The sequence below is a fragment of the Microtus ochrogaster genome, linkage group LG8, assembly GCF_000317375.1.
Source record: "Microtus ochrogaster isolate Prairie Vole_2 linkage group LG8, MicOch1.0, whole genome shotgun sequence".
Lineage (NCBI taxonomy): Eukaryota > Metazoa > Chordata > Mammalia > Rodentia > Cricetidae > Microtus > Microtus ochrogaster.
In genome coordinates this window covers 16,683,966-16,708,473 of record NC_022033.1, presented here as the reverse complement: position 1 = coordinate 16,708,473, position 24,508 = coordinate 16,683,966, and the positions used below count along the sequence as shown (strand labels likewise).

The window sequence follows — 24,508 nt, the reverse complement described above, 5'->3', positions numbered from 1 at the left end:
TGAGACATGGCAAAGGAAGGAGTCTCATGTAGGAGAATTTCTGAAGTCTCATTCCTTTGGAGGCTTTGAGGCAACAGGAGAGGCTGCTCTTGACTGGTGGATGTTGGGGATATGCAGGAATGAAAAGGTGAAGCATCATTTTACTGTGTTCATCTGTGTTCCTGGAGCTCCCCAACCATCTTGAGGGTGTCACAAACCATCCACAGTAGTTAATTCCAAGAAGACTTACTTAATCATAACCAGACTCCATGGCACAACATGAAGCAATAGGAATCATTGACCACCTAAAAAGCTGGCCTTCTCAAAGACACTTGTCAAGGAGGCAACATATATCTCTCAAACAATCACACAAGGAACTCAAGGATCCTATGGGAAAAGCTCTACTGGACAGTAGTTGACAGAAAAACGCCCCAGCCATATGCTAGTGCTAGGGTCATGGGGTCAGCAAGATCTTCCAGGCAGCGTCAAGACTCACCTCCTTTTGATGGTCAGCATCACACCCAGGAGAATGATGATGAACATGAGGAGGCCAGCGATCACACCTGCCATCTTCACCGTGTTGTCTACCTGCTTCTCTGGCTCCACAGTGTTAGAATTCTGCGTGGAAGCACCTTGGGAGGAAAACGGGAGGAGGAAGACATTAGAAAGGCTCACATGTGACCAGACAACAGTGACAGTGAGAACAGTGTCTATTTATTAAAGCTAACTATGTGCCAGGCACTGTGCTGAGAGCTTCAGATACATTGTTCTACATAGTCCCCTCTGAGAATTAATTCCTTAAGAGGTTGGGATTACTATGATGTCCTCTTCAAGGTGAAGAAACTGACATTCTAAAGCAAAGAAAAGAGTTTCTCATACTTGCCATGTGAATAAAATAAGGTTTTATTCATTATGGTGCTTTGCTGTGAGAGTTCAATCCTTGGTTCACCAGTCAGTTCCTGGGCTCATAGAATTATGTTTCAGATTATATAATGGAAATAATAGTTTTATGTTAAAGTAACACAGTTAAAATTACTTGTTATCTAAGGAATCTTTTGTTTTACTATTTTTTTTTTAATATAAGAAGCCAACAGTAGAGAAAAAAGTAGTGGATAAAAAGAAATTGCCTTGGGTTTAGAAAACATGATGAATTTCAGTTTTGGCAATTATGTAATACTATATGCTAACTTTTTGACCCAGTCTCTCTCGTAAAGGAAAGTATGAACTGACCACTTATGTCTTTAGACTGTGTGGGTGGTTCAGGGCTCTAACTTGGCCAATCACAAATAGTTCCAAAAACAGACATTGTTTTCCCAATTTTAGATATGGAAAAAATACCAAAAAACAAAAGCAAAAAAAAAAAAAAACCCAAAACAAATGAAAGGCCTTGCTAGAAGTCATGTGGGTGATATTAATGTCAGGAACAGTATTTTCCGGGTTGGTAACTTCAAACTTAGGCCTTAATGATGAGAAACTTTGAATACATCTCCCGAAGCCCCTTCCTCCTCATCCCTCATCTTCAAACAGCTGCTTTGCTTGCTACATAGCAAAGTAAGTGAGCAAAGAGAGGCGGAGACCAGCCTCTTCATGACTTTACTAAGGATGGAAGTCAATTTCCTGTCTCAGACATTCTGGAGGGTAGACCATGGGCTACCAGCATCCTAGGGTAATTTTCTCCTGCTGTCTTTATTTCCCCATTAGAATCACTTTTTTTGGTTAGCAATTTAAAGTCAGAAGCACCTTTTCCCAAACTCATCTCTACTTTTCTGCAACATCAGCACCAGTTCATCCTTCATCAGCCAATATACCTTCTGTGGCCTCCTGTGCCTCTGGCAGAGTTTCTTTCTCCACTAAATTCTGATAACACTTTATAACAGTTTGAGGATACCTCACGGTCTCTCACACCACAATGTACCGATATTATTAGTTGCTTGTTTTCACATCTGTCTTTTCCACTGGTCTGCAAGCTCCTCGCAGGTAGCATTATGCCTCTTTTATCTTTGTTTCCTATGTTAGCACAGATCCTGACTCATAATAGGCGCTCACTAAATGTATGTGGTTTTTTGGTATTTGGCTAAAGGGATGATGTCTCTGCCTGCACACATTTGTCCTCATGGAACCAAATTGAGTTTTCTCTTGCTTTTAGTCATGTATTCATAGAACTTAGCTGAGCACTGAATTGAAGGGTTGCTTTTCAACACAAAACTTCGAATCTGATTCCCCAAACTCCCTGCTGCTTAAGTGCAGGCCTCCAGCACATTGATACTTTTCAATTTTTTTTTTGTTTATGTGTGTAGAGTGCATATTCTCTCCAGGCACTTTCCTCAGATTTTAGTTAACTCTGGCGAGTTGGTTTACTTAGCTGAGTGCCCTTGGTGGGAATGGAAAGCCTTTAAGAGCAGGTGCTGTGTCCTTTTCATCGCTACAATGTCAGTGTTGACCAAAGGACTCCTCCTCACAGTCACTGTTAAGGTTATGGGGACATAAAAATGCACAGGCCAGAATCACTTATTTATTAATTCAGTCATGCGTCTTTAGCTGCCGTGTGTCCAAGTGTTGGGTCCAAACTATAATCTCTGTAGGGTCAAAAAACATTTTCATAGAAGCCATTAAAGGTGAAATATTTTATTCATTACTTCTGCCAGATAAAGGCAAGACCAATTCATTCAACTCCAGGGCTGTCTGACAAGGTTCTGCCATTCTGCAGCGCACTGACTTTCTGATGCATGTGGGGATAGCCAGTGCATCTTTAGTCAGGGCAGTCTGATATTGCAGAGTGGGGGTACTTCCGAAGAGTCCTAAATAGCCTCTATTTATGAGATTGAAGGTATGATTTCTAGGAAAAACCTAGTTGATAAAACCGAGACCAAAGGAAAGAGAGTACCTCAAATCACAGGGCCCCCAATGCTGACAATTTTTATATTCAGAATTAGAGCAAAGGTTGGCTCTAGATCATGGCATCATTGGTGGAGTTATCTGTACTTAGTACCTGTTCCGGAGTGCAAGGCTGAAGTGCCCTAAGAGCCTCTTCCTATGTAATATCCCTGTTGTTGTCACTGGTCTAATGAGATTTATACCCCATGCCTTAGGTATGTAAACATCTACTAGTGGCAGGCATCTGGAGACATTGTGGTAAGCATGAGAATTTGTGCTCACTGGTATGTGTAACCCTGTGAGGACATACTTAATAAATCAATAATTGGTAATGGCAACTGTGGTTTGAAAGAAAAATGGCCCCCAAAGGGAGTAGTGCTACTAGGAGGTGTGGCTTTGTTGGAGTAAGTGTGGTTCTGTTGGAGAAAGGAAGTGGGCTTTGCGGTCTCTTATATGCTCAAGTCATGCCCACTGAGACAGATGACTTCCTATCACCTGCAAGTCAAGATGCAGGGATCTCAGCTACATCTCCAGCATCAAGTTTGTCTGCTAGGAGGTGTGGCCTTGTTGGAGTAGGTCTGGTTCTGTTGGAGGAAGTGTGTCACTGTGGAGACAAGCTTTGAAGTGTCATATATGCTCAAATCATGTCCAATGAGACAGGCTACTTCCTGTTGCCTACAAGCCAAGATGTAGGAATCTCAGCTGCATCTCCACCACCATATCTGCCTACAGGCCACCATATCACACCATGATGTTAATGGACTAAACCTCTGAAACTGTAAGTCACCCCAATTAAATGCTTTTCCTCCTTTTATAAGAGTTACTATGGCCATAGTGTCTCTTCACAGCAATAGAAATCCTAACTAAGATAGCAACTTTCAGCTGTGTTAAGGGTTTGCACAGAGGCACATGACCCCTTGGAAAGAGGATAACAGGGAAGTAAGTCACTTCTGGGAGGAAATGACCAACAGGGTGAGTTCCAAGGAACCTAGTGTATTCCAGATATGTAGTGTTTAAGGGGTCAAAAGGTGAGAAAGAAGGCGAAGAAAGATGCTGGAGAGGGAAGCAGGAGCTAGTTCACACATGGCACTGCAGGCTATGATGATGGTTTTGGTCCATAGCCCAAGCTAAACAGACAGTCATCTAAACACTCGCATGCTCATGAGTCAGATTTGTGCTTCTAGCACATCATCCCAGCATCAACGTGGAGCCAAAGTGGCTTGGAGAAATGAGTTTGGAGATTATCGTAGGCACCCAGGTAGAAGATGATAGTAACAAAGACTCAACAAATAGCAGTGGAGATTCGGAGATGCAATAAAAAGGATAATTACCTGAAATAAACACAGTGGAAACTGACGATAGATGGAGCAAGGGGAATAAAGGAGAACAAAATTACAAGGGCGGCCACAGGTTTTAGTTTGTGTAACATGGTAGATGATAGTGGGATTTATGGCTTCGAGAAACCGCACAAAAAGAAAACCTAGAATGAACCCTGCTTGAGTTTAGAGCAATTTGATTGGGAAGGCAGGCGGCTGAAAGTGTGACTCTAGAGCTCGGGGGTGGGGGGAACTCTGAGCTGTAGATAAAAAGATCAATTCTTAAATATCCACAGACAGTATCAGTAGCATGGGAGTTAGTGAAACTGCCTAGGAAGGGCATAACAAGTAAGAGAAGAAGCAGGCCTAGACAAGAGACTTATAGCTCAGTAGTGTCCAGGGAGTGGGCAGAGGCAGACAAACCTGCAGACAAAACATGAGCATCTAGGCAAGGAAAGCAAACCCAGCTGAGTGTGGTGTCCTAGAACCAACAGAAGATGAATTTCCAGAAGAAAGGCATGTGTTTCCAGGGAAGGATCAGGGCCCACGCTCCAAGGTAAGTGAAGGGCTTAGTTAAGTGTTAGGAAACCTTTCCCCAAGACCAAGATGATTTTGATAGAAGCCCCTTCAGCAGTGACCAGGGCCAATCATTAGTATTCACCTGATGGTCACAGAGAAGCATCCAGATTCTGGGCAGTCATATGAAAAGTGACAGCCCAATAGTTTAGAAAAGTTCCGTGAGTTTAAGCCAAAGGTCTCAGAGCCGAAAGCATGGACTACATGGTGAGGTTATTAGGGGGCAACTATGCTTTCCTGATCCACTCAGGCTCAGATACGACTACAAGAATTTGCAGAAAACTCAACGTTCACTTAAGCATTCTCTAAGATAATTTTCAGGAGTTGCCAGGGACTTGCTTTCCTGCACATAAATGAATGGCATTGGCAATTCAAAGGTGACAGACATATGGAGAGAATGACTCTAGAGAAAAAACAAGATTCCTATGTGACCCAAGAGGGATAAGAACATGGGAAGTACCAGTGACACTTCCGTTGGAAGTCAGAGTTAGGTGCTCAGGGCTGGCACTGGAGATGCTTGGTGATCAGAATGAGAACTGAGTTCAGAGATACAGGGAAGCAAGCAGGGCTGGCTTCTCATAGGATCACGAACCACAATGACCATCATTCCACACGTGCCACAACCAAGGCTGGTAAATCAAAGGCTGCCTACTTGACTCAATGCCCCAGCAATCCAAAGAGGGATATTCCAAGAGGTAGAACTGGTAGACTCCTCCAGAGAATTACTTAGCCTCAATTTCAGTCCCTGACAGACCCAGTCTCTGACCCTAATGACTTCTGCCTTTCAGTCCAGAATTGGGAGGAAGGAGGAAGGGAATTTGGTTACATCTTCTTCACCCTTGGCTTCCCCAGAACCCAACCTGAGCACAATCCAAGTAAATCAGAATTGGCAACGAGGCACCAGGTGATAAGTTATTAAATTAGATAAGCTTTGAGACTCTCCTTGAGTCCCCTGTGTGATGTGCTCATCAAAAACAGTCTTGTGAACTCAGCTTACTAATTCTGCTGTGTCTAACACGACACTGAAGAACTGACCTTGAACCCCAGCCAGCTGTGCCCTCTAAGTTCTGAGTACTCCCAAAGGCTATATTAGTTTTCTCAAAGCAGCTGTCACTTGGCTTTTCCTTCTATGTGTTCTTCAAAGCTTAGAGAAGTGGTTCTCAACCTGTGGGTCTCGATGCCTTTGGGGCCAAACAGCTCTTTCATAGGTGTCACCTAAGACCATCGGAAAACACAGATATTCACATTACAATTTATAACAGTAGCAAAACTACAGTAATGAAGGAGCAACAAAAATAAACTTATGGTGGGTGGTCCCCACAACATAAAGAACTGCATGAAAAGTCACATCCTTAGGAAAGTTGAGAACCGCTGGCTTCTAGTCTTAGCCCCTCCTAGCTTCAGTCCCCAGTCCAGACCTGACTTTCTCTTTCCTAGCTGTCTATCCTTAAATGTAGCTCAGGACCTAAGATACATAGCTTCTTGGAGGTGTCTCCCCACCCTCAATTTTACATCCCTATGCGAGGCCAAGGGCCATGTATGTGTGTCTCCCTCCTACTTTCTCCAACGTTACAAATCAGCTATCTCATCCTGATCATCCCCAGGGATTTCTAAGACCTCTATTGGCAAGGGCAGTGTTGGTCGATGCCCTCTGTATTTATCAGAACTCTGATGAATCTTGTCTAACTAGACATTAAACAACCTGAGAGAGATACCCAGGGTAAGATAAACCAGGAGACTTGATACGTAGAAAGTGATTTAGCACTCAGGATACCAGCATCACCTAGGAACTTATTAAATTTTAGACTCACAGGCTCTGCCCCAGGACTATGGAAGCGGCAATTACATGTTGACAAAGTCTCCCCGTGGGTCAAGAGCAGGGCAAAGTTCACAGATCACTTAACTTGTGCAGGTGTATTAGTCAGGATCAGACCGTTTCTATCTAGAGGTTCTATTCTGACGAGATCCAGTTCTTGCTTTTTGGTCACCTAACATGTTATTGAAGAAGAGGGGACATATTTGGTCTCTCTCATTTAAAAGGTCAGAGCGTTGAAGGGATTGAGTAGATTAGGGAACCCCAGGATGAAATATTTCAATGTGGGGGAGCTACCCACTGGATCCTAACACTCTGTTTCTCTCATGCTATTATACAACCACCTCAGCTTGATTTCAACCAGGGATTCCTTACTCAATGAGGGCTGAGCTCCAACACAAAGTAGTGACAACATGAAAATAGTTATCATTCCCTGTGGGGACACTTTGTGTTGTAACACATAAGGCTTGCCTGAAGATCAGAGTGCGGAGCTAACCAATAGTAAGCCAGAGAGGCCAGGCAGTGGTGGCACACACCTTTAATCCCAGCACCCGGGAGACAGAGGCAGAAACATCTCTATGAGTTCAAGGCCACCCCTAGCTACAGAAGATTGAAGCGATCTAAAAGAGAAAAAAAGCCAAGTGGTAGTGGCTCAAGCCTTTAATCCCATCTCTAGGGAGGTGGAGACAGGAAGTGATATGGCTGGACAGAGAGAGGAATTTAAGGCAGGAGGAGACAGGAGCTCAGAGTACAGTCTGAGGTTTCATAGGGACAGGATCTTGCCTTTTCGATCTGAGGACTTCAGAGAGGTAAGAACTCTAGGGCTGGGTGCTCTGCTTCTCTGATCTTTATGCTTCACTGTCTAATAACTGGCCCCAAGCTTTTTATTATTAAGACCAATTAGGATTCATGCCATGATTCCCAAGATCCATTGAAGAGGCAGTCTTTCTGTTTACTGGCTCCTACTTTTGGCCCTGTTCTGACTGCTTTGCACCCCTGAATACTTAATGAAGCCATCATCTTCTTAAAGTCAGAGCATTCATTTGACCCTGACCTTTCTACCACTATCAATTGACAGGACTTCCCCATCTTAACTTGGGTGTCCCTTAACTCCAGTGACGTCTATTCTCTTGTCATCCTTATAGTTCTGGGACTTCTGTCCCATCCTACCTCTCCCCAGGGTACTCACAGAGGCAGAAAACATGTCACCCACAGTAAAAGGAGCTTTTCAGGGCCATTGTGTGCACCTTTTCAAACAGAGAGGACTACATGACGTTGGGGCCTCATTTGATGTTGAAATGCTATAGTTTTAGGATATTGGCCGAAAGCAATGATTTTCATACAGAAATCCTTGTGTTTCATTGCTGACTAGCCGAGTGACCTTGATCCAATCAATGAAACACAATGTGATTTTAATATCCTCATTTGTAAAAATTGAGAGAAAATCCTAAAATCACGAAGATTTTCTCAGGATCAGGGGTTGCTTGACAAACTCTAAGGAACCACACACATATGGTGTCCTGACGGTACAGGATGGGAACTGGTTTCAGGGTGTCTGTAAGCTCTGGCAACTAGAGGCTGAGACCACACCTCCTTGCAGTCCTGCTACCTGGTTTTACTCAAGTCCTTTGAATAAAGCTAAGCAGAGTCCCCATCCCCAGAGTGATGCACTTGACTCTGCTCATATAGGCAGGGCCCATATCAGGCTTACATCTGGATGACTTAATGGCAGCAATAACATAATTTGGCAACAAGGGATTAATGATTCACTCGCAAAGCACTCTTGCTGGCGTCGGGCCCAACTGCATAGCTGTACTTGAGAGAATTTTTCCCTGTAAAGATATGCAGCAAGAAATAGAAGTCACAGATGAAGAACATCTAATTGCAATTGATAAAACCCAAGTAAATCCCCAGCGGATGCGTAACCCATGCTGGTGATCATTGCTGACAGCAAAGAAAGGAAGCTGGCTCTTGGGGCTGTGGTTCCTAAAAGCTGCACTCTTTAAAACACACAGCGGCCTCTCAGCTATCCAAGGGCATATTATCCCCAGTGTGGCTTATCTCAGGCGAATCTTACTGCGCTGGCAGTTTACCCCTGTCTACTTAATGAGTCCTTTTGTTGAAGAGTTTCTCTGTCTTTACTTTGGCTATGCGTGTATCTGGCACCCCGCAGCGAAAAACCTTTGAAACCCTCACTCTGAGCTGCTACCTCTATGCCAGGGAAGGCTTTAAGCATAGCAGGCATCTCTGATTATGGAGGTTTTGCCAAGTGGAGACAACAGGGAACAGATAAGGAAGCTGGGAAACTTCCCGGCTCTGTGAAAGTCAGGTATGTACTATATATGCGCTTGACTTGGCTGGAAGTGAATTCTCTAAACGACAGGCTATTTTAAGATGGAATGGAAGTCCAAGATAGGAAACAAGTTGGTGGGAGAAGCATCTGGTTACTTCATTAGATTCAAGCCTCTAGACTTTACAAATTGCATCCCAAAGCATTTAAAGTATTTGTAATTGTGATCATGAACTACTTTGGCAGTCTTTGAGGGTAGAAACAGTAGTGAACAGGAGGGGAGCGGGAAGCCTGGGGAGAAACAAATGCTATTGCTGACTTTTTTTTTTTTAATGAAAAAGATGTGTATTTCAGATTTTTTTCACTAGTATGATATCGATGAAGGAAATAAAAAACATAGACTAGATGATGAAATCAGGTTCCCCCAACCTTTACTACTCATAAAGGGAAGGGATGATAGAAATTGGCACAGGCTCCACATCAATCAGCAGCCAACCAAGAAAAGGGAAGCAACTCTAGGCCTTCTAAAGGGAGCCATTGTATCAGGACGTTGGTAGCTAGAGTCAGAAGATTCTGGGGAGTCGAGAGCAAAATTATCGGGAAGCTACTACCCACCCCAGACAGGAGAAACAGAAAATAGTGAATCAGCCAGAGAACAAGATCACCCAGCAAGGGAGAGAACTGCAGGTGGCCTTTGGGGGAATTAGACTCATGGGACAGACACAAACTGACAAAGGAAGGGCTGAAGCTAAACAGGGAAGCTTCTCCTGGCCTTTTCTCTTCCAACTCTAACTGGGTTCTTCAGCTGGATAAGCCCAGAAGTCACAGGCATGGCGGTGTAGGAGGGGAAGTCTGCAGGGAATACCTGGATGTCCACGCAGGACATGACAATAGAGAAGAACAGGCATAGATCAGGTGGGTAAGGGGCCAGCATGGGCGCTCTATGAGCACATGATCCCGGACTCTACTGCTTTTGAGAGTTACCAGGATGTATAAATCTGGAGAATGTCTCATCTCATACTGTGTTTTGATTTCCTTAATGTCAGGGCTGCAGTGGAGAAATTATGACTGGCTTGTATGACAGTTATATGTTAAGCTGGGGCTTTCCAGAAGATGGCAACATAAGAGTCAATGGAAGCAGGATTCATGACCACATTTAAAACACTAATATAATTAACTATAAACTGCGCGGCAGAGTTTAAACTACAGCCATGGTTTATGCCTGTTCCCTCTCATAGCCTCTTTAATCCTTACTGAAACCCTGAAGCAGGTTCTGCTATCATAGTCATTTCAAAGATGATGAAACTGAAGTGCAAAGAAACAAGATAACAGCAGCTGGCAGCAGAGCCTGCAGAACCTGGACGTCTGGTGCCGAATTTCTTCTCATTAAACCGCTACACTATGCTGCCACTTCTTAACTAAAAGGGAGGGAGAGGTTTCTCAGCCCCAAACTGGCTGTTTGCCCTCTGATACCTAGAAGATAGAAGGAGACCAGTATGAAGGAGATCAAGAATCTTATCTCAACCAGCTAGATAAAACCAACTTGGTACAAATACCAGCCATAGGTAGGTATTTATATCTGTCCCCGTTGGGTCTGCCGCCTGCTGCTATACCAACCAATTCCATTTCATACCTGCCTCTGCTTGAAGATTCTCTCTTTGTGCCCTCCAACCAGCATATCTTATTCTAATATCCATGGATTGATGAACATGTCATGTGAACCTTGTTATATGAGCTAAATTATACGGGCTTTGCTCAAGTGATATTTAAACTTGACCTTTTCAACTTAACTTCTTTTATTCTTTTCTCTTGCCTTGTATATCAACTACCATTTTAAAGTGCCTAATACTCTGAGTTTAGTTTCATTATTAATCTCTGGACTTTCTTGCTAAAACCTTTCTTGATATTTAGCAGCCAAAGCACCTCATTTTATTTCCATAGAAAGACATGTTTTGCGCCAAGTTTAGGTAAGTGCTATCTCTATTCTTTCCAATACCTGTTCTTTGAGGTTGATGTCTAATTTTTTTTTTAAATTCCTGACTGCCTCCCCCACACCACAAAACTGAACCTCTTCACTCCATGGATTGGATTGATAGTGGAGTACCTAAGAAGGATCATTCTAGTCTGCTTTCAAGTGACATCACCTAGGATGTTTTGCAAGTAATAAATAAATTGCCTCAATTTACCACATGACAGTAATTACATTTAACCAAGATTTAACTTCAAGTCAATGTCAGGTAGCTGGAAAACACCACAGACACATGGGTTTTTCACAGATAGCTCAACCCTTGCTGGACAAAGTAATTTAATAAGTCCCAAGATAGGTATAAAGAAGGTACACATTTCTATCACCCTAGACTCCCTCAACGTTAGCTAGCCAGTCCTGAGAGGTTAAAAGTGACTTCATCATAGCCTGTACAACTAAATCTGCTAAATATTGCTGACGGAGGTGCCCTCATTTTCCATCTTAAATGGAGGTTAGCACCCTGTGAGATGAGAATCACTTTAATTGATTGTTTGAAAGCCCTTTGGCCACTCAAATAAATTGTTCCCCCAGTGCTGATTCTGCTTCAGCCCATGCATCTCCTGACTGCACGTTTCTAGGTAGACTTTGCTTTGTACAATGAATATTTCTGCATGCCAAATTCTACCTTGGCAGTGAGTGGCTCTATGATATGGTGCAATGAGAACCTTGTAGAGACTCTCTTCTGGATGCAGGCAAACACCCTGATCACAAAATATTTTTTATGTGTTAAAATTCAGCACCTGACTTTCCCAAAAGCAGTCATGTGCAATGGACCCTATACATAGGCAAGACCAACACACCCCTAGTAGAGCAAGGCTGGAAATACCACCTGTTCTTTTGTGTACTTTCAAGGTCTAATCTATGTGCATTTCCGGGACCCAAGCAGATATTTAGAGAAAGGACTTGATCTGCTATCAGAACAAGACCTTCAGCTAAACTACTGCGGGGCACAAAGCTGTCTCCAAAATCAGGAAGAAGATGCACTTTGTAAACTAGGTTCATAAAGGTCAAGTCACAGTCAAGGTTAACAATTAGGATGTAATGAAGTGGGGCTAAATACGAAGCAGGGGTCCGACATCAGCCCTTGACTTAGATTTAGGATCTGGCCAGCTGTATCCATCGAGAGAGGTCAAATTATGTCTAGAGTTATGCTTTGACATTGATCAGAAACAAAATTTAGATCAGGGCCATGGTCTTATAGAGGTTAAGTGACCTCCAAGTGGAGTATACTCATTAGCTCCAATTCAATGCTCGGCCACAGAAGGGAGGTCCTAGACATTTCCTGGACATGGCCTAACCTGAGAGGTGCTGCAATTATTGCAATGATAATAAAGTACTGTGAGATGCCAGGCATGAGAGTTAATGAAGTAGCAATGTAACAACCATGGAACTCACCTTCAGTGGAAAAGCAACTTGTAAACTGAGAAGGTCTCACATACTGGATGCTCACACAGAAGTATGTCTAGGAAGACTGCACGCACAATTCTAGACTACACACTTGATTTCCACATGTTGTCAGTGGTGTGAAACACACAGCAGGCATCCCTGTCACAATCCAGCATCACCCTTCTCTTTCTTTCCCCCACATTGGTGTCCTATACTTCCACGAGAACTGCCCCTTGATTGCAGAAACCTGTGCATTGAGCCTGGAGCCCAGAGGGTTCAACACCACTTAGCTGTCACCAACAGGAGAAGCCAGAGCTGCAGCAGGGACTAAGAATATGGTGTGAAGAACAGACGTAGGTGAGAACATGCAGTTTTTAGGACGCCCTGCAGCAAAGCAATAGTCCCTTTAGACTTTCTCAGGCAGCTGGCATGAGGAAGCACATAGCCACAGTGAGCTGGTTATAGTTCTTGCTATGCACTTGAGTAGGGGCCCAGGGCAACTGTGCAACAAGTGAGGCTCTCCGAGGATCAGGGCATGATAGAGTACAAAAGCCAGTCGGGAATGGTGTGTAGGTTTTATCACCTCAGGGCAGAGAAGCCAGGTGACCTAAGTCTTGACTAGAAAGCAAAGGCTGAGGCAGGGGAAGGCCAACAGCAACTCCCATGACTAGTGACACATGAAACTATACCAGAAAGGTAAGGGCCAGAGTCATGGAGTGGAGACTAGTTTAGGTCAAATGTCTAATTTAACAAACGAAGGTACACCAGAGGACAGACGGGTAGGTCATGGAGTTTCTTAGATATTGATGCTTGGTTGTGATCTCTTCACAGTGGAGGTCTCTCTGCTGTGAGGGCATAACACTTGAGGTTCAACCACAGACCACTGGCCCAAGCTCAAGGTCACGGTGTTGGCAAGCATATGAGCTTCCACGGCTGGGATAATAACTGGCAGCTTAAAACAACAGGTGTGGATCCTTACACTCCCAGAAGTCCACAATCAGCGTGCCACCAGGGCCACATTTTCCAGCAACCAGGAAGAGCCTTCCTCATTTCTTCTCAGCTCCTGGTAGTCTTCAGTCCTGGCATTCCAAACTTTGAAGATGGATGATTCTAGCCTCTACCACTGCCATTGCCCTGTTCTGCCTGTGTGTGTCTTCATGTGATGCTCACCGCTTCTGTCATACTGGCTTAAGGTCCACTTTTTGACTTCATTTTAACTAATCACATTGTGGAGACTTTTATTGCTAAATAAAAATATTCAGTCACTGGGGATTGCCACTTCAACGTATCTTTTGGGAGATACTTTGACATACAACTGAGTTGAGTCATGATGCTACAAGCATCCCAGAAATGGGGTGCAGATAGGATGGGGATCTTAGAAATTCATTAAGTAAAGGTAAGGGCATGACCATGGCTGAGGTCATGGCCCACTGACAGCGTGCCAGAAGAGAATATGGGCCTTCAGGGTGGCCGACATGTCCTAGCTTCCTGCCTGAATAGCACTGCAGGGTACATTGGGGACCTATGCTCCCCAAAGCTCTTATTCAAAAGCAAGTTATTTTAATAAACAACTAGATAAATTGATTCTTCAAGGGATGGTTGTGCTACCTGACTCAGAGGGGCAGGAAGTGGGAAAGGAAGCAAAGAAAGATCTGCCCAGCTGGCAGCTTATCCAAACCATGCCTCTGCAACATGTAGTTTTCAGTAGGTATCAGAGGGCCTGGAACAGAGAGAAGGAACCCCAAAGGGAGGGAGAAATCTGTAGCTAGGATTAGAAGAAGCATGAGCAGGATCAGAGAAAGGAGACAGAAAACATGCAGCATGGAATTCAGATTAGCTCAGCTAACCCAAGTGAGGTAATAAACCAGCGTGGAGCAGGGCAGCAATGGCTGAGATTCCAGCCAAATCCACTATGAATGTGTTTTCTTTTTTTCTGGCCTTTGAATCATGGCTTTTAAAAATGGAAACACTGAATCAGTGTGTTTCGGATTAAAACAGATCTATCCCCTTTTCCCAGAGGATGGGTGGGAATGTAAATCTTCTATTAGTAGAGGTGCTGGGCTGATGAGAGCAGAAGTGGCCTAGAGTTGTGACAATGGCTGATGCTGGTCACACTGACACACCAAGTCTCGCCCCATGACTCTGATCATGCATGGCTTCTTCTAAACCAGCCCCATGCAAAGCCAGGGCAGACATTAAGCTTAGCAAGATCACACCCAGTCCATATGGGAGGCTTTGTATATGGGGCCATGTAGAGTTACCAGTAGGCTGAAATTTAGTGCCCAGAGACGCACAATGGACCTTACAAAATTGGAAAAACCATGTCAGGTAAGATGTATAAAGCATCACTCTGCAGAAGGAGGAACAGGCAGTGTACCGTGTCTGGCACATGCTCTCTCAGCATTAACCTCTTACCCCTTGATCTGCCAGTGTATACAGGAGGCTAAGAGCAAAACCACTTGCATATTTGCTGAAAACAAGGAAAAAGTTGACAGAACAAACCCAAGCAGCTCCAAGGCAAGCTCAGGTTATGGGTTGTGTCAAGTTGAAGCGGAGCCCTCACTCTGGGCTGGAGGCAGCTGGCCATTTCCTATAGAATCAGTCAGAGATAACAGGCTTTATAGAGCTCCTACAGGTTTAGAAAGCCAGGCCACGGAAGGAGAGCATCCCAGCAAAGGAAGACATGAGGTGAGAAAGGCAAGCACTTATGTGATCAGGATGGAAGAGATAAAGAGGGCAGAAGAGGAAAGAAAGTCAGAGTGATTGAGAAGGTAGAGGCAAGCTGTCTGTCCACAGTGCAGGAGAAGCTTTGGGCATGTGTCAATCAGAATCAGACTCTTCTCTTTGAAGGATAACTTGGGCATCTGTGGGGAGACACGCTGAAAGAGGAGGAATGTGAAGCTGACCATACCAACTATGAAGCCGTAGCAGTAAATTAAGTAAGACTTCAGTAGACCCGTGCACGAGCGCTGCACATAGAAGGGAAAGAGAGATCCGGAGCCATCTGAGAGGTAGCATGAGCCAAATGAGCTGGCAGATCATAGATCAAAGATTGCTCTGGAATATTAGTCAGACACGTGCTCCATCCGCTTATGCTGTGGAACATTTGCTTAATGATGCAAAGATGTGTTGTGTTCTTTTATGCTGCATTTGTTTAACTCTGTGAAGCTGTGTTACTTTGCCTATCTAAAACTATTCCAATGAAGAGCTGAATGGCCAGTAGTTAGGCAGGAGAAAGGGTAGGCAGAGCTGGCAGGCAGAGAGAATAAACAGAAAGAATGAGAATCAGAAAGAGTGAGAAAAGGAGAGGAGGAGGATGTCAGGGGACAGCCACGCAGACACAGTCAGACACGGAATAAGAAGGAAAGATATACAGAAAGGAGAGAAGTAAAAGCCCAGAGGAAAAAGGTAGATGGGGTAATTTAAGAAAAACTGGTTAGAAATAAGCCAAGCTAAGGGAGGGCATTCGTTAGTAAGAATATGTCTCCATGTATTTATTTGGAAGCCGGGTGAAGGGGCCCCAAAAGAGCAAAATAACAGCTACAAAAGATGGAGAAGGAGAGAGGAGATGGATGGCACTGGGTTTCTGAATCTCAATTTGATGGCGGTTTGGAGTACAAGACTATGGCTCGACTTCTGCTTGGCCTAAAGGAAATATCCCAGGAGTGAACTGGTGTCATGAAAACCTCAGCCGTAGAAGTCGCTCAGCTAGATGCTGTTTTGAAGCCAGAATGAGCGTTTGAGTGCAACCGGAGAGAACCCTGTATGCCTTGTCTGGATAAATCTACCGATTCCGTTGAGAGGTTGGTAACAGAAAATGCAGCCAAAATGATGGACCAGCAGCTTCCTTTCTTGTCATACTTTGAATGGACCACAGATAAAGACAGAATCTGGTTCAGTTTGTCAAGTGCTGGAGACACACGTGTGGCCTAAGAACAGCACCAAAGAAAGTCCTTCGCTCTCCCCATCCCTGACCCACTACCGGGGTGTCTGATCTTAAACTGCAGCCCCAGTCCTGGTCTATGCTGATAGCAACGAAGAAACTGGTTGAACGGAGGGGTGTGAGGTCAACGGGGTCTTCGTATTGTGCCTCCTTAGGTCTTTGCCCTCATCTCTTGCTTTGGGTTGTCACAGCAAGGCTGTGCAATTCGGTCCAGACTTTTAGCTGTATCTCAGCTTCATTATGCACCAGAATTTATAAATTCTATCTGAGTCTTCAGATGCCTCTAGCCTGCGGCCTTGATAGTTACCCCCTTCCTTCCTATTTTTCACTTGTCCCAGACATTATAGCTGTTGCCTGGCCACTGGAGAGCTTGACTGTTTGCCTGGTCCTTTCTGGGTCTCAGCTTCTTCATCTAGAAAATGGGTTTAGGTTTTAATAACAGTAATGGATGCATAAGATAATGGAGACCGCCTCCCTTGTTCTCTCTACAGCTAGACAACGTTAGTATTTCTGTTCTGCAGATAAAGAAGTGGAGCAGCAGCTCTGGAGTCACATGGCCTTTGAGACACAGTCCTAAGGGACACTGCTGTAGGATTCCCAGGACTTGGCTCATCACAGGCGCTCACTAAGACTGGCAGACAGTGTGGTAAGTAAACTTGGACTGCCTAGAGAGGCCCGGGCTTGAATCCTGGTGCCATCCTTTCCAAACTCTGTGGTTTATTTATTTGGTCACTTAAGCTTCAGATGCCTGCTCTGTAAAACCAGAGCAGCACCTGACTTGGTAGAGATTTGGGAACTTTTACATGAGCTATTAACAGAAACACTGAGCATTTTCCCATAACACATTGAAGCATGGAACAGACATTATTCATTTTACTGTTCTTTTTATCATACTGTCAGACTTCCTTGAAGCCACAGGGCTCCTGGAACAGCCACTTCTCTATGGCTGGTCTCCAAGGCTGAGATTTCCCCAGAGTTCGCCCTTCCTTTCCTCACCAAACACCATCCAGAATGGTGAGCATTCAGCATGCAGCTTCACCCAGGGCTGCCTCCAGCTCCTATTCTCATACCATCTGTTTGCTGCCACCAGCGGCACGAGCTGCACGGGTGATCTGTCATGGCCTCCGGGTTTTCAAGGCTATGGGGCCCAGTCAGTGACTTTGGGAGGTGGCTGTTATGTCTCATTGTCTTCGTTCTGCCCTCAGAGCCCTGTTCCAAAGCCCATAGCTCTTTATACCTAGGCCTGTAATGTTCCTGAAACAACATTCTAAGGGCTCTGTCTGAGCACCTTCAAGGAGTATCATTAGAACCTAAATCTTGTCACAAAGCAAAGCCCCAATGAGGAAACAATAGTAATGGCTTTAGCAAGAGATACACAGAAAAGAAATGGGTGCCAAGGAAGGTCTAACCAGCACCTGCCAGCCTTGGTTAGGAGTACATTTATTTTTCCAGCTGCACCTCATCACCACTGAACCACCCAGACCCGAACTTAACTACATGACTTCTGACTTCATAAATGAGTAATCTGGGCTTTATAAAGTTGGGGTGATTTTCTCAGGGTTCCCCAGTTTCAATAAATATATTTTGGGCTTCAGGAGAAGGCTTGGGCTAAAGCCCTTCTTGTGGACAAATTAACAATGGGACACTGAGCATGGTCAAGACAGTGAGAGGAAAATGTTATTGGAGATTGCCTTTAATCCCCCACTCTGACCTCTGGCCAGACACTGCCCATCCTCAATTGGGTCTAGAGGCAGAGGCTTGGCTAGGAAAGAGAAAGGTGGAGACGAGGCATTCTTTCTGAACTGGTGGGGCTGCAGTAGACTGAGTTCCTACAGGGGAAATGTTAATTGACTGGTCAGTTGTCCACTGTAGCGTCAGGTCAGCCTTCTAGAGAAAAATGGGCAGTCTTGGCCAGGGAAGCTTTTGTCTCATTTTTCTCCAAGGAAACTTCTCAGCTCTCTACCTAATACAAAATCCCCACATGCACACTGAACAACCAAACATAATGCCTAACATGGAGAAACACCCCCTGGGGTGTGACATAAAAGGGAGAGAATAATTCTAGAACCTGGACTCTGCTCCTTTGCTCCCCAAGCAGGAACCAAGAAGATAAAGTCACATTTCCTCTGTACATTTGTACTGTGCCAAACGGTACTCACTGAGCCATGTGTGCGTATCATCCTACACTTGAAATGCGTTATTTTTATTTCAATTATTTTGAAATTTAACATGGAGGCAATGAAGAGCATGTTTACTTGTTGCATATAATTTTTTGTATGTGTGTGTGTGGTGTATGTGATATGTGTGTAGCTGGTAGTGTCAGTGTGTGTACATGTGTGTGAAAAGATGGATTTATATGGTTTGTTTAATGTAGAGGCTGGAGGTTGATGTTGGTGCTCTCCTGAATCAGGGTTAATTTTATTGATAGATAGATTTATTGATTGATTGATTGATTTTTTTTGAGACAGGGACTCTTTTGAATTTGAAGTTTCTAGATTCATCAAGTTTAGGTGGCCCTTGAGCCTCAGGGACCTACCTATCTCTACCTCTTGCTGCTGAGATCATGGGAGTGAGCTCCTCCAACCAGGTTGTCATCTCAGTTCTGGGGACACAAACCCAGTTCTTAGGCTTTTATGGCAGACTCTTTACTGACTAAGCCGTCTCCCCTACCCTCAAGTTTTATTTCTTTAATATTGCTTTCATTTTAACTGTCTAAAACATATCATCTGAATTGACACACTCTAAATGTAAAAAAAAAATCAGATATCAGACAGTACAAAAACAAGAATGTGAAATCTGTTCCACTTAATAGTTTTGTAAAATATTGATTACTTATTAAATAGTATTTGGGGCATGTTAGATGAAATAGGTTATATTATTAAAATTAAATTCAAGTTTCTTTTATTTTCATAATGGGATTTCAAAATTTAGAAATTATATCCACCGATGAAATTATATTTCTATTGAACAGTGATGTGCTGGAGCTTTTAAAAAGCTATTTGTAGAGGGTTATTTTGCTCCTTAGGGGACATCTGAGAATGTCTGGATATATTAGATTGTGACAATTGGGGCTGACATGCAAATGGCATCTCGTAGAGAACGGGGATTCTCTAAACATTCCACGGTACACAGGTTGGACTGCAGCCGCTGAAAACAATCCAGGCCCAGATATCAGCCGTGCCAAGGTCAGATGCCTTAGTCTAGCGCAGGGATTCCTTGAAGGGAAGTCTCGCGGTTCAGGGACACCTGAAGAATTGGTTTGGCAGAGACTCTCAAGCAATGATAACACTAGTACTTTCTTTTTATTAACCCTGGCAGCAGGTATGACTGATCCCACTTCTCCACAGGAGGAGATCAAGTTCAACAAAGGAAAACTCAACCGGACCACCAGACCAGAAAGTGGCAGGGTTGAGAGCTGAAATCAGCCTCCACTCGCTGCCAAGGCTGGGCCATGCACGCTACATCCCACGTGGTTGTGCACAGCACCATGCTGGAGCTGCTGTGCACACAGCCACCTGAACTTAAAGCCCAATAAACTCATCACTCAGACCAGGCAGTTATTATTTACATTAGCCATTATTACCACCAGTGAAGGGGCATTAACAAAAGCACCATTTGAGAGGGACCTGCTTTGAGGAAGAAAACAAAAACTCACAGGTGTCTCACCTATCAAAAGAAGTTGGGAAACGGGTGGGAATAAATGGAGCCCGATAAAATAAACCTGTCAGAGGAGGACTATTCAGATGCCCCAGAAGGCGAAAAGTAAGAACAAATGTGCCCGATATGGGATTGCTCTGGTTAAAGAAAACATAATCTCACTGTTTGACTCAAATAGAGCCCAGAGAACAATGGCTAGCGTAAATGGAATTGCTCATTCGCACTCCAGGGAGGCACTGTTTCTTCATAAATCCAGTTTGGAGACAGAGGCGAGAGTCTCTTTCCTCTCGCTGTCTTTCCGCATGCTCTCGTGTGTGTATCTGTGACTTCCGCCTCCCTTGAGGAAGGGTGAGGATGGTGGGCATGTTTTGGAGAAGGATGGGAACTTCCATTTTGTGTTTATGGCATTCTCCAAGGTTATTAAATTCAATCTTTAATGTGATAGTATGAAATAAACACGGTACTTGGTTCCCAGTGCAAAAATAAGCCTATCCAGTAGGCTAAGTTTCTATAATCAAGGCGTGACTGAGTGTTGCCAAGGACACACTGGAATAGGGTGTTTAATGGCAATACAAATAGCAGGGCCAGCACAGGACCACAGCAGACGCTACTGAGGCTCCATTCAAAACGCCTTCAATTGATTGGTGTATCTATTCCCCAGCCACAGTAGATGATGACTCTAAATGGTTCATAGATACCTCCTCTCTAGAAGGCTGTGCACACTCATGACAGCCCATGGTGATTAACACATGGGCCCAACCTATGGCACAACCATATTCCAGAGACGCCTCATCCCCAGGGCTCTGACTAACACAGGCCACACTTTGTCCTTTGTCCTATTCTATATCTATCTCCTTTCTGTCTGAGCACACTTCTCAATGTACAGTCTCCACCGGAATCCCCATCACAGGGTCAGGTGATGTATCTGGGTTTGGGAAGGGGGTGGAGCCGATGAAAGGGCACGTGTCATCCTTCCCTATTACACTATTTCTCAGCACTATTTGTGGAGCAGTCAGTGACTGGGACAGGCGAGACCTTTAATAAAGACTGTGGGTAAATATGTGAAGTGTCTCAGGAAGCTCTCCGTTTGTCAGAAGGGGATTCTTGAGGAAGGACAGGAATGGTTAGCAGGCTATGTCTTTTCCATGTTCTGAATGGCCATTGGCTTTGGATGTGAGGGCTTTGCATCTTTTGAATAATGGTATGTATTTATGTGAAATGAACTCTACCTATGCTGTGTTTGAGGAAAATAGGTGGCTCTCATTTACAACCAAACAAATTCTCACACTAGGTTGGACACTTCTATTCCAGCTTCTTTGACATTTATTATCTCATTTAGTCTCAGATTGCAATTTCAGAGGAATCTGAATTTGTAGAGTTCGTAACGGCAACAGTGTCCCCAAAGAGGCAAGTATTATTATTCCTTCCTAACAGAAAGGAAATGTGGGGCCAGTCACAACTAAAGGATGTATCAGGGCCAAGGGTAGAGCTGAGGTTGTGGTCAAACCTATTCATTCCTTAAAAATGGCCTGCTAGGTCAGCTCTCTTCTGCCCTCAGTTGTCATGTCTTCTGTGAAACACTTCCTTAGTTCCAGCTGTAGGTGTGTGTGTGTGTGTGTGTGTGTGTGTGTGTGTGTGTGTCAAATATCACATGCACCTCTCCTTAGCATTAGTGAGAACTGCACACTTACTTGTGCAATCTTTTCATCAACCAGCTAAGGCATCAGAACTTGTCCTTTTTGCTTGTTTTGTATTCCTCAATACTTAGAACAATGCCTGGTACACAGTAGGTAGAAGGAGTGAATGGGTGGACAGGGGGCTGTATGAATAGGTAGGTGGAGAGAACAGAATGGTGGTTGGGTGGATGAAGGGGTGGATGGGCAGGTAAGTGGGTGGAGGATACGGTGAAGGAACTGCCAACTTAACTCGGGTGCACCTGGCCTGGAGAACCCATGGAGCATGGGCCCTGGGCCGTTCCCTCCCTCCTGCCCAGGGCTCTGGTGATCACCTGTGGTGAGAAGGCAGAGTGGAGTCCCCGGGGTCACCTGGGCGCTGCCCATTGGTGCTGACCACAAGGAAGCCAATCCCCAGGCAGCATGCAGAAGAGAAGGAGAGAAAGAAACACACATGAACACATGTGGTACAATGAGCAAGACTGTAATTCTTCTGGCTCTGAAGAGCTTTTACTAAACAACAAAAGAACATCACACTTTACCAAAACAGGGGCCTGAAATAGATTTTTTTTTTAAAAAATTAAAAAATGGTAAGAGTCACCATTTATCAAGCACGCATGACATGTCAGGTACTCTGCCAAGTACCTCACGTACAGTGTTCCCAAGAAATAGGACAACTGGAAAGGTCGGTGATAGTACAAACGAACCTGTCACTTCTCCAGCCAAAGTGCATCTCCCCCAGTCTTTCTAGTCTTTGCAAATGGTGCCTCCACCCACACAGCATCTCTGTGGAGAAACCAGGGTGACTACCCTCACCCTTATTAGTAAGGTCATCTATCTTCTACCCTCCCCCCTTTTTTAACATGATTTCTCATTTGTCACTGGTCGCCTGCTCTTCCTGATTTTGCTCTAAGGAAACTGGCCAAGATCTCTTCCCTCCAGCGTCAGTCCCTCTTTCTCCAGCCATGCTAAACTGCATTTGGATCATCTCAACAGCTTCAGATGGGCTCGCAGCTTCTGCTCTTCCTCCCCTCCTATTGAGCCTCTACCCTTTGAGTGCAGCATCATCATTTTCCTCGCTGTCTTCACAGGTAAACCCCTCGGCACAGCTCACAGACTATTGGTGATGAGTTTCCAGCTTTCTGGGCCATGCTCATCTCTCTCCACTCCCATCACCCTACCCTCTGCCCTGTTGTAACACATTCCCATGATGAACAGCCCCTGCTGTCTTGTCTCCAGACCATGCCTGGGCCAGCCACTCGTCTGGCATGTATTTCCTCCTGCCTCTTCCCCCAGCAGACAACTGCAAACCTTTGAGGAATCAGCTTGGCTCTTCCCTCAAGGGTCCTGCCGATGTGCCTCCCTTGTCTTCCCGTAACTTCCTCCTAGTCCCTTCCTTTCTCATTGCAGCAACCTCCCCGTATTGTGAATGGATGCTTTCTCCTTCACTCTGGAGTCTGCTTGAAGGTAGGTGATGTGTCTCACTGATTAATATGTTTCTGTAGCCCTCTACTGCATCTGGCACATAGTAGGAACTCAATATTTGTCAGGTAAATGAATAAGTTAATGAAGAAGTCGTGACTCAAAAAATTTTACAACTTGGTCAAGGTTACAAAAATAGTAACTAGCAGAGGCTGCATTCAAAGCCCCGTCTGCCTAACTTTAATGTTCCTGTCTGCTCAAGTGTCTACAGAAAGTGACACAAAAATCCTAGCAAGTGTTACACTCTCAGTCACAGACTACAAGGTTCCCCGGTCATTTATCAGCAAAACTGCACAAGCTCTTTATTCAAAATGTTGAGAGTGATAATGTGTGTGTGTCCCAGATGAAGTGATAAACAAAAAATACATTATTTCCAAGATGATACAAGAGGCAACCTTGACCAACAGCCCATTGGCAGCTATAAAACCGCCCATGTGTATTGATCATAACTCTTTCTTCTGAAAGACGTGAAGCTTTGTCCATTCCAAAGCATTTTCTAAGTCAGTGGTGCGCTTGTGACCCAAGTCTGGTACCTATGCTATTTCCAGTGTGGGTATATGGCAAGAATGGCCCTCAGATCTTTCAGTGGTTCAGGAAGAATATGACTAATATTTTGCACTATGCCGTACTAAGTAGCTTTAACTGCCAAAGTGTCATAACCTTGAGGCAGAGGAGAAGGGAATCTGAGTTGAGTGCTTGTTCAGATTTGAACAGCCTGTGAGCATCTCTCTGAGGTTTGTCTTGGCTGTGATAGATGCAGAAGGGCTCCGCCCTCTGTGGGAAGCATCACTCTCTAGGCAGGTGGTTCTGGACTGCACCAGAATGCCAGCTGAGCGTGAGCCTGTGAGTCTGCTGGCAGGCAGTGTTCTTCTGTGGTTTCTGCTTCAAGCTCCTGCTTCGGCTTCCCACAGTGATGGACTATAACCAATAAGGTGAAACAAACTCCTGCCCCAGCTTGCTTTTGGCCAGAGTGTTTTATCACAGGAAAAGAGGTGAAACTGCAACATGTATGAAAATTATATACATTAGAACTTTTCATTCTCAGAGTTTTATTTTAAGACAAATGTCCTCATATGTATTTCTACAATTGCTTCTGTGCTGTGGTGACAAAGCCGAGAGGTAGGAGAAAGACCTTGAGGCCTACAAATTGAAGTTATTCACTACCTTGTCTTTTATAGGAAAGTTTGCTAACCCCTGTTCTAAGTGGCTATTTTCTATTAGTCTGTTTTCCTCCAGGCCCTATGAGGCAGGTGAGACAAGTACTGTTGACCTCACAAGTCAGAAGAAGAAACAAACGGCTGAGGGAGGACAAGACTCATACTACTACACGGCCTCCTTCAGCAGCATCTTAAGTGTTCTCTCTGCAGCCTGGTTCCTACCTCAGTTCATCTTCCCCATCCCCTGTCAAGGCTGCAGCTAGGGTACCCTCCTGAAAAAGGAGTCTGCTTAAGCATTCCCAGCCATAACTCTCACTGGAGAAAGGGAGAGAGAGA

At 44.5% G+C, this 24,508-nt stretch overlaps 1 protein-coding gene across 13 annotated transcripts in view; it reads right to left on the bottom strand.

Moving 5' to 3' along the window:
- Window positions 1–24,508, bottom strand: part of Ptprt (protein tyrosine phosphatase, receptor type T) — a 1,084,941-nt gene that overhangs the window by 167,701 nt on the left and 892,732 nt on the right. For 8 of the 13 annotated variants that reach the window (XM_026787014.1, XM_026787020.1, XM_026787015.1 and 5 more), the window contains exons 14-15: window positions 21,869–21,925; window positions 476–611 (exon numbers count right to left, since the gene is read on the bottom strand). In XM_026787014.1, the coding sequence (XP_026642815.1) occupies window positions 476–611; window positions 21,869–21,925 (193 nt within the window). The remainder of the gene's footprint in view (window positions 1–475; window positions 612–21,868; window positions 21,926–24,508) is intronic. The other 5 variants (XM_026787019.1, XM_026787024.1, XM_026787025.1 and 2 more) reach the window with 1 other exon arrangement.